The sequence below is a fragment of the Elephantulus edwardii genome, unplaced genomic scaffold (genome assembly GCF_000299155.1).
Source record: "Elephantulus edwardii isolate Elephantulus edwardi_28Jun2011 unplaced genomic scaffold, EleEdw1.0 scaffold00012, whole genome shotgun sequence".
NCBI lineage: Eukaryota > Metazoa > Chordata > Mammalia > Macroscelidea > Macroscelididae > Elephantulus > Elephantulus edwardii.
The window spans coordinates 26,990,256-27,001,050 of NW_006399762.1; the positions used below are offsets into that span (position 1 = coordinate 26,990,256).

General features: G+C 43.1%; 1 protein-coding gene across 1 annotated transcript in view; it reads left to right on the top strand.

Annotated features, from left to right (window-relative positions):
* Positions 1-3,525: 3,525 nt before the first annotated feature.
* PAPSS1 (3'-phosphoadenosine 5'-phosphosulfate synthase 1) overlaps positions 3,526-10,795 on the top strand; it is a 168,553-nt gene continuing 161,283 nt past the window's right edge. The window contains exon 1 of the mRNA XM_006881106.1: positions 3,526-3,612. Coding sequence (XP_006881168.1) covers positions 3,553-3,612 — 60 coding nt within the window. The 5' untranslated portion in view covers positions 3,526-3,552. The remainder of the gene's footprint in view (positions 3,613-10,795) is intronic.

Here is a 10,795-nt window from a genome sequence, read left to right on the forward strand (position 1 = left end):
GACAATGCTCTGCCGTCATTTAGAGGATTTTTGAGGGACTCTTCTTTCAGAAATGAATGGCTGGTCCTGCTTCTTATAGTTTGTGTTAGTCTGGAAGTTCTGCTGAAATCTGTCCACTGTTGATGTTTCTACTAGTTTTTGAAGTACAGATGGCATGAATTCCAATATCACACTAACACGTAAGCCACTACAGAATGGGAAACTTACAGACATGTGGTGGATGTTTCCTATACATGTCACAAAAGTTAGATATGCTTCCAAAATGACAGCTTTGAAAACGTGATGGGATTCTTTCATCAGAACCAACTTGATGGCAATTAACAACCATAACATATTATTCAGGGTCAATATAAACAGAAATCCACTCAGTGGCAGTGGATTTGATCTGAGGGTTAGATACTGAGGTAACCTGGGGTTGCTGTGATGCTGAACACTGTGCCACTAGTGTGTCAAATGCCATAATGGTGACCCATGGAGGGCAGTGTTTGGTAGAGCTCCCGGATTAAGACAGGCTTGGAAGCAGGAGTGGCATTCACTTACTAAATAACAACATGACGTTGGAAACTCTATAAACTTAGAGATATGACAATAGTTATAGAACAGGGTTCAGCTCCTTTGTTCATTGTGTCGCTATAAGTTGTGCTCAACTTGTTGGTACTTAACAAAAACAACAATTAAAAGGTTGGGATTTAAAATTTAACAGCCATTCCTGTAGAAGAAAAATGAAGCCATGAACTCCTGTCAAGGTTTGTTGTGATTGTTTGGTGCCATGGAGTCAGCTCTGACAGTGACCCTTTGCATAACAGAATGAAAGCTTGCTCAATCCTGTGACAAACTCACAAAACCCATTGGGCCTAAACTCATTTTTGCAGCTACTGACACTCCATCTTGCTGAGGATCTTCCTGTCCTTTGCTTAAACCTCTACTCACTTACCAGTTATGATGCCTTTCCTTAGGGGGGCTGACTCTTCTTAATAACATGCCCAAAAGTATGTGAGATAGTGTCACCATCCTCATTTTTCTAAGAAGCACTCAGTCTGCAAGACTTATGAGTCTCCGAAACCTGCCTGAAAGGTAGCTATGACTCAGAATCAACTCAGTGGTACTGGGTTTGGTTTTATTTATTATGAAACAATAGATGAAGGTATTGATGATTGATATGTGTATATACAAAGGCCATGCAAGCACCTATTTTGAAAACAGGAAGAGCCAGTGAAAAAATAGCTTTCCAAGTAATGGGATGGGAGAGGAATTACCAGGAAGCTCTTGTAGCTCAACCCCTTTCCCACTTTTCTACCTATCAACCAATAGCAAAGTGAATTTGAAAAGTGGCCTCTAAAAAAGGGCAGTCTGCCCAGTGGTAACCAGCAGCTCTCCTAAAAGCCTGAACTGCAGTATTCTAAAGATTTTCCCCACCTTTCATCTGTTGGGTTGCTTGCTATACTGTGGTGGCTTATATGTTGCTATGATGCTAACAATATTTCAGCTAGGATTGGGGTCAACTATAGTGGATAGATTTCAGTTGAGCTTCCAGACTAAGAAGCAGGACAGGACTCCCACTTATGAAATAATGAGTTCTCTAAATTCTCTGCGTAGCAGCAGGGTATGACCTTAATATGGTTCCTTAGTGAAATGGACAATAGAGCTCTGGTGGCCTAGACATAAGAAGCTGTACTGTAGTTACAAAGGCAAGAGTTTCAAAATCCACCATCTGCTCTGCAGGAGAAGGATGGGTAATTTCCCCTCTTACCTCTGAAAGCCTGATGAAGGGTCAACTATGAATTGGTTTCAACTCCACGACAAATAGCAATGAAGTGCATGGAAAAAACCCATCTATATAATTCTGGATCTTCATTTACAGATATAGCATGACTCGTGGAATGTGTAAGTAATAACTGAGAAAAATGAGAAGTTATCAAGAGGAAATGAAAGGTCAACAAAGAATACCAAAGAAGAATTTAGGCAATTGAATTGGGATGTTGGCAAAAGGTATTGAATTTACATACTGTGGGCTGCCAAAGAGACAGGAAGCTCTGGTTGTCTAGTGGGTAAGTTGTTGTGCTGCCAATTTAAAGACAGCAGTTCAAATCCAACTGCTCCATGGAACAAAGATGGGCAGTCTCCTCCCGCGAGAATTACAAGTTCTGAAAACCCGCCGAAGGGTCATTTATGAGTCACATGAAAAGGACAAACAAATCAGTTACAGAAAAAGTACAAGGATGCTGAGACTTGTCTCACTCAGATACTCTCTATGGACATGTAGTCTGGAGGGGTCAATTTTTGGAAACACTCCTTAATGAGACAAATTGATGCAAGGTTGCAAATGATGGAATAGAGCACAGAGGATATTTGTGAAGAAGGCACGGTGCTGAGCAAGCGGTCTCTATGAGTCTGAGCCAACTCCAGGGCACCTAACAATAACAAAGATTTCCTCAACAACTAGCAATACTGAAGCCTTGATGTTGTTGGTACGTGCTCTCGAGTCGCTTGAGACTCACAGTGACCCTATGTACAACAGCTCTGAACCCTGCTTTATCCTGAGCTGATTTCATTGTCTCCCCCCCACCCCAACCTACCCCCATTACCCTGAGTCTATCCATCACTCCAGGGTCTTCCCTCTCTGGTGCTTTCCCTCCATCTGTGCAAGCATGATAACCTTCTCCAAGGACTGGTCCCTTCTGGTATTATACCCAAAGAATGTCAAGTGGAGCTTCAAAATCCTTACCTCCAAGGAGCAGCCTGGTTTTACTCTCTGCAGGAAATTAGAAGCCTTAATTACAGTTCATTAAGAACTTACTGGCCAGAAACCTCTTGCGATGAAGAGAGTCCCTCAAAGATTCGGAGGAGGTACTTTGCAAATAACGATTAATTTCTGCCAAGAAGTTAGTTGTTTATGTTTATCGTTGGAACTTTAAAAAAAAAATCATGTGTGGAGCCCAATTTTAAGTGGGTCAAATGAAGTATCTAATATGTCAATTCTTCCCTTTGTGTGAATGGAAAACATTTTAAAATGAAGCTAAACTGACATCAGCTCAGAGTGAAGCAACAGGACACAAGCTCTAGGGTTGGCTGAGAAAAAGCCAGAGGACAGACACCACGTCACCTCTACAGAGAAAACGCGGAGCATGCGCAGTGTGGCGAGCAGGGCAAACTCCTCGCTTTTCCAGGCAGCAGGGACGTGGGTCCACCTTCTGCGCATGCGTAGCTCAGGGGCAGGCCCGCAGGTTCCATTATGGCTTCCTGCCCAGGTCTCACTCTTCCGCAAGACCATTAAGGAGCGCTCACCATTTTGCAAGCGCTAAAGCCGAGTTTCCGAGTCTTGCTCATTGTTTTATTCCCTCGCCTTGCTCAGTCTCACAGCCAAATCCCAGAACCCACTGTGAAAGAGCCGCAATGACAGGGACTTGGAGTTCCAGCGCTTGCGCATTTTAGCGTGTGCCCGCCCTAATAGAGGAGGCCCTTCCCTCCTCCCGCCCCGCCCACGCCGGCCTCTCCTCCTCCTGCAAACCTCTGGACTCTGAGAAGCTTGGCGTCGGAGTGCATCCTGCAACCATGGAGTTGCCCGGGAGCCTGTGCAAGAAAGTGAAGCTGAGCAATAATGCACAGAATTGGGTGAGCTGGGGCTAAGGGCGAGTCGGCGGGGACGAGGAGTGGGGGGAATCTCTGGGATCCTTAGGCTACAGCTCCCTTTCTCCGGCTTTGCATCTTCCCTGGAGAGCGGGGGTGGGCGTCAGGGGGCTGCTGTTCCGCTCAATTGGGGGCGGGGTGGGGGGCGGCTGCGGAACAGAGGGGCGCAGCTGAGCTTGGAGGTTTGATGCAGTCCAATCCAATGCCAGTGGGAAGAAAGGTCCCTCCTGCAGCTCCTATGCTCACTTAAGACTTTGAGGCAAATTATTCACTAGTGAGCTGGCGGCTGCTCAAACCTACGCCCCGACGGTAAGGGAGCTGCTTCCTGTCCCTGGATTGGCCTGAAGGTCTGAAGAGGAGGTGGAGGGGTGCACTGGGTGGGCGCCTTTGACGTGTTAGTAATTTTTCTTGGCCCTATCAAGTGAAGTTGACTCAGGTTTGTATCCAATACCCATCTCTTTCCATTTCTGAGTTTCAGTGTGAAGGGAGAGAACTCAACAATGTGGTCATTCATGAGTTGAGGTTGCACTGAACTGAGCTCCTTTGTGGTTCAGTGTTAAGTCGGAGTGTCCAACAGATAACGGAGTTTTTAAAGACTCGGTTCCTGGGGACGCAAAAGTGTGGGAAGACAGATGGTTTCTAACGTTTAGCAACTCCTGTCCGTTGACTTTGAGGCTCAAGTGCTGTGTCTTCAGAAGGCTGCTTCCTTTTTTTAAACTGTTATCCTTGATAAGTAAGCTAATGCTAAGAATATAAATGCACAGTTGGGGCTCGATCTTTGGGAAGACTGACTTTCGGTTTAGATGGAGATTTTTATTTCACCAAAGAATTGAATTAAGAGGTTTAAATGTCGCCTTGAAAATCATCACTTGCCTTGAGGAGTTAAACAAAACCTCCAGAACTTTATAAAACATTTTTTAGGTGAATATCCATTTCTGTTGTTACCAAAATTGCTTGCCCTTTTGAATATTTTTGTCAAATAAGGTTACAGAAAAAAGGAGATAAAAGATGGGAAGAACCTTAGACTCTGGCCTCATCTCCATTCCCAGTTTTGTCATTTAATAGCTTTGTGATCTTGAGGAAAGTCACTTTTCTGAATCTGAGCCAATTTAAGGGTGCATACACACAAGGTTATTTTGAAAATACAGTGAAACTACTGCTTTGAAATGCAGATTGTTCATGTTGCTCATGCAACCTTAGATAGTTCATTGGGTATCAGTGTTGTCTAGAATTGGGTGGTGGTGGTTGTTATGTACCATCAAGTCACCTGCGACTCCTAACGACCCTGTGTACAACAGCCATAAACCCTGCTCTAACCTTTGCCAATCTTACTGTTTCTGACACACCTACCCCCATTACCCAAGTCAGTGAATCAATCCATCTCATCGAGGGTCTTCTCTTGTGCTATCCCACCACTCTCTTGGCCAAGCATGACATCCCTCTCCAAGGACTGGACCCTCCTTGCAAGATGCCTAAAATATGTGAGATGCAGATTCAGAATCCTTGCCTCCAAGGAGTAGCCTGGTCTCACCCTCTCCAGCACGAACCTGTTCTAGCAGTCCATGGTATATTCAGTACTCTTCTCCATCATTGGGTATTTACAGATAATTTCATTTATACCACTCATAATTCAGAGCTAGTCCCCAAGCAATACAAATATCTTCTAGTAACCGAAGAGTTGGTGGTTCAAAGCTACCTAGAGACACTTAAGAGGAAAGTCCTAGAACTCTGATTCAAAGAATATACAGCCTTGAAAACCCTAGAGAGCAGTGCAGAGACACTTAAGAGGAAAGTCCTAGAACTCTGATTAAAATAAAACACAGCCTTGAAAACCCTAGAGAGCAGTTCTGCTTTGTCACATAAAGTAACCAACAGGACTTGTCTTGGTTTGTTTAATCCATTCAGCTATTAATTCCATTTGCTGATCAAATGCCTGGGTAGAGACTTGTGTTAAACATGGGGAAGAAAAGTGTGAGACCTAGTGCTTGCTTTCTGGTTGCTTATAGCTGGTATGTAGCATATGTCAGGGGATGAATATATAGTGGGTATCACAATAAGTAGTATAAGACAAGTTTTATTATAGTTTAGTGGAGAGGTTAGTTTGGTCTCGGTGTTTCTGGAAGGCTGTTTGAAAAAACTCATATCTGAAGCAGAGAGGAACTGTGTGGACAAGGGCTAGGGATTTTCACTCCAGGAACAATGAAGAGGCTTGTTTGACTACTTTAAAGTGTTCTGCTGGAGTGGAGATAAGGTTGAATAGGTTGAATAGTGTCAGATAAGTGTGGAATTGCAGAGTTAAGATTTGACTGTGAAAGTATTTGAATCTGTCAGTGGTTCCTTGGGATAAAGATTATCTCTTCCTGAATTACAACCTTCAAAATTCAAGGGAGGGTAGCTGACTTGCAGTCACATGGATGACAGTGAGAGAATTTTTTAAAAAAATTCTCTATTAGCTCTTTCTCTGCTCCCACAGAGCAATGATACTCACATATATCCCTTTTACATACTGAAATTATCAACTTACTATCCGCAAATCACTAAGAGGTGTTTTTGGGTGCTTTTGAGTAGACTTCTGATGCATGTTGTTACTGCCATGTGCCAAGTTAACTAGGACTCATATCAACGCTATGAACAATAGCTCTGAAACCTGTCCTATCTTGAGCCAATCATACTGTTTCTGATATACTTGTCCCCATGGCCCCAGCATTGGGTCTGTCCATTTCATCTAGGGTCTTCCTCTCCTGCGTTGACTTTCCACCCTTCTAAGCATGATATTCCTCTCCAAGGACTGGTCCCTCTTGGCAGTACGCTCAAAGTAATGTGAGTTGGAGCTTTACAGTCCTCCCCTCCTATGAGTAACCTGATTTCATCCTCTCCAGGACAGACGTGTTTATTCTCTGGACAGTCCAAGGGTGTTCAATACTCCTCTCTGGCACCACAGCTCAAAGGCTCAGTTCTTCTGTCATCATTAGTCGTTGTCCAGTTCTCAGATGCATAGCAAGTAATTGAGAAGACTGATTAGGTGTACCTTATTCTCTACACTTAACTTTATTGCTCCTTAGCACTCTGGAGAGGTCCTTGACTGGAGACTTTACCGCAGTAACTTGTCTTTTTATTTCCTTACTGTTGTTGCCAAGAGTGTTTATAGACCTGAGCAAGCTGAAATTGTTAACAACTTCAATTTCTTCTCCATCTATCATGATGTAGCCAATAAGCCCAGTACTGAGAATCTTTATCTTCTTGATGTTGAGCTTCAATCCATATTGAAGTCTACAGTCCTTGCCCTTTCGTAGCAAACACTTCAGGTCCTCCTTAGTTTTGGCAAGCAAGGTGGTGTTATCTGCCTAGTGCAGGTTGTTGATGAGTCTTGATTCAATGCCTCATTCTTCTTCATAGAGTCTAGCCTTCTGAATCATCAGTTGCATATTAGATTGAAAAGATATGGAGACAGAACACATAGTGACCCTGTGAACAACAGATTGAGACCTTGCTGGCTTCTACTCAATCTTCACAATCTTTGTGGTGCCCAAGCCCATTGTTGTCACTGTGTCAGTTTGTAAACTCTTCCAACTTTCTATCACATAAGATTAGTACTTAGGGAAGCTAGACCAAAGAAATTTAGATTGTATTACAGTCTATACATTGAAGTCCTGGAGACTTGTACAGGGTTCTGTTGTTGACTTGTGCTCGAGTCAACTCCAAGTCATACTTACGCTATAGGACAGAGTAACTGCCACCTGGAATTTCCATGATTGTAATCTTTCAGATTACCATGCTTTTCTCCCACAGAGTGGTTACTGGGCTCTAACAGACCTCTTTTAGCAGCTTCACCAAGCCGCTTAACTAAACACTTAACCGTCGTACTTCCAAGCTTCACTGTCAGGAGCCTGAGGACGTTCTGACTCACGGTGACCCTCCATCGGGTGTCTGAGGCTTTAAATCTTAACTGAACGAGACCGCCCATTTTTCTCCCATGGAAAGTCTAGTGAGTTCTGCTGTGGACCTTCTAGTTAGTAGCCCAGCACTTAACCAAGTGTGCCACCTGGCTTCTTTTGGCAGATTGTAATGAGGTTTAAATGGATTAATGTAGAAACAGTAAAGATAGATTCCTGCTACTAATTGTTCTTGTTTTTTGTTATTTCACCTGGTGTGTAGGGCAAGAGGGATGGGTTTGGGTTGTTGTTGTTGTGCATGTTAGAGTCAGAATCAACCAATAGCTGACCCTCCGGTAGTTTTAATTGCACGGGAGGAGTTGCCCATTTTTCTCTCACGGAGCAGCTGATGGATTAGAACCACGTACCTTCAGGATTGCAGCACAGCTTCTTGCCGCTACGCCACCAGAGCTCCCTGGGCTTAGGTATCAGTGGCAATAGAGGAAGAGATTGAGGTTGTTAGCAGTTTCAGCTTGCTTGGCTCCACCCTCAACACTCTTGACACCAACAGTCAGGAAAGCAAAAGATGAATTGAACTGGGAAATCTGCTGCCAGAGACCTCTCCAAAGTGCTTAAAAACAATGATGTCAGTCTAGAGACTAAGGTGCGCCTGGTTCAGGCCATGGTCATTACAGTTACTTGCTGTGCATCAGAGAGCTGGACAATGACTAAAGATGACAGAAGAAGAATGCCTTTGAGTTGTGGTGCTGAAGAAGAGTATTGAACATACAAGGCATTGCCAAGAGAACAAACAGGTCTGCCCTGGAAAGGATAAAACCAAGCTGCTCCTTGGAGGCAAGGCTTGTGAAGCTCCGTCTTGTATGCTTTGGGCATGTGACCAAGAGGGAACAGTCCGTGGAGAAGGACATCATCCTTGGTTGGAAGGATGGGGGGGATGGTGCAGGAGAGGAAGATCCTTGATGAGATGTTTTGACACAGTAACTGGGGTAATGGGGGCAGGTATGTTGGAATCACTGAGATGGGCTCAGGATAGGGCAGGGTTCAGAGCTGTTGTACATAGGATGGCTATAAGTCCTAGTCAACTCGATGACACATAACAAGTACTGTGAATTAATAAGGATGGCAAGATAAAAAAAAAAAATGAATAGTGTCTGCCATGTACTTTTGTTGTTATGTGCCATCAAGTTAACTACGACTTACAGTGACTGAAAAATGGATGTAAACCTTGGTCTGTCTTTTGCCATCCTTACCACCACTAATATACTTGAGCCCATTATTACAGTCTCATCTTGTTGAGAATTTTCTTTTCTTTTGCTAAGAGTTTGCCTCTCTTTTGCAGACCCTTTATCTTTCCAGGCGTGATGTCTCTTTCCAAGGACTGACCCTTCCTAACAAACATTCCCAAAGTATGTAAGATGATGTTTCACCACCTTTGCCTCCAGGAAGCACACTGGTTATATTTCCTCCAAGACAGTTTAATTCCTTTGGTAGTCTGTTGGATATTTAGTACTCTTCTTCAACACCACAACTCAAAGATACCAATTCTTGTTACCCTTAGTCATTGTCCAACTTTCAGATGCATAGTTAGTAATTGGAGAGACCGTGGCTTGAATCAGATTCACCTTTGCCTTTAAACTGACATCATTATTCTTAACACTTTGAGGAGGTCTTTGACAGCTAATTTTTTCAGTTCAACATGTCCTTTGATTTTTTAATTGCTGGTACTAATAGTGTCAATTGTGAGTCCAAGAGAGGTGAAATCATTGACAACTTCAGTCTTCTCTTCATCTATCATGATGTTGCCTGTTGATATACTGATAAAATTTTTATCTTCTTGTTACTGAGTTGTCGTTATTTGTTTTATGTTAATACTTATTTTTACAGCACTTATCTTGGTTGTTACAGTTATTAGCTTTGGTTAATTGAACCCCAGCTAAGACAACCTAAGGAAACACTACCTCATTTTATGCCATTCCCATGATTGATTGTGCATTGAAGCTTTTATGTCTATATACTTTTTTATTGACTAGTGTAAAAAGAGCAGGGGCTCTCTCTTTTTTTTTTATTTGTCCTTTACAAGGGGCAACTACTATCATCATCATCATCATCATCTACAAAACAAAACCAATTCTAAAAAAAAAAAGAAAAAGAAAGAAAAAAAACCCCAAACAAAACCAAAACCAATTCTGATGAGGTCAGGCATATACCCAAGGCTCCCACATCTCTTCTTACTAATTCCAGCGCCATCCTATGGGGTCCAGAATCTATTGCAGTAGCTCACAGAGGAACTCTATAATTATGGGGTTAATTAGGGAAGTTAACAGGGTGCAATTTCAATTGGCCACAGGATATAACTTTTCCGTCTAGACAGCTTCTCAAGTGTGCTCACAGGCCTCATGGCTTTAGGTCAGTGTTACATAGTCCTGCCAATTATGGTGTCTTTTCCCATCCCTAGTCCCACAACAAACTTAGGTAAAGTGTCCTAACTCTAGTTCTGAGGGCCAGCAGTCCCAGTGCCAGCTCTGTTTCAAGTCAGATTTCTGGTCTCTGCTGCAGTTACTGCTGCTCTCCTGTAGTTCTGGCTGATGCAAAAACTTCTAGCCTTATAGGGTGAGCTGCCTTCTCTGCTTTTTCTTTGCTGGTGGTGAGATTCTCCCAGTTTGTTAATGAATCTGCTTAATTTAATTTAATGGTGAGATTAGCCAGTCCCTTTGTGGATTGGCCAGTATGCCCTATTTACATATCCTACTGATTCACATGGAAAGTCACAGTTAATGGCTACGAAAGCCATTTTTTTTTACCTTTTAAATTTTTATTAGTAGTTCTCTGAAGAATCAAAATAGTTAGCAAATTAGATTCATCAAGACTGTATATCCTTTGTTTTTAGGTATTTAATGATGTACAACATAATACAAAACCAACCAAAAAGACTGATTTCTAGGACTAGGTATTATTCATTGTGTCATCCTAAATAAAGCAGTGGGCTGGAGGGAGGCTGGTCTCCAGGAACAGGTGGAGTTAGTGCTGGGCAACTAAATTGTGGCCTGTTTCCTCCCCGACTCTGTGTTGGGAAGGGACTAATGATTTTTTTAAACTGGTATCTGTTTCCTAGAGCAGTAAACCCTGGGTAAGAGAGGGCTGTGGTCCGAATCAAGCCAAAAGGAAGAGGCCGGGCAGGGAAGCAAGGTGACTGCCTGGCAGAAGAGGCAGACTCAGGCCCCCACAGGGAATGGGCATTCTTTGCAACTCTGAGGCATTGCAAACCAGTGTTAACA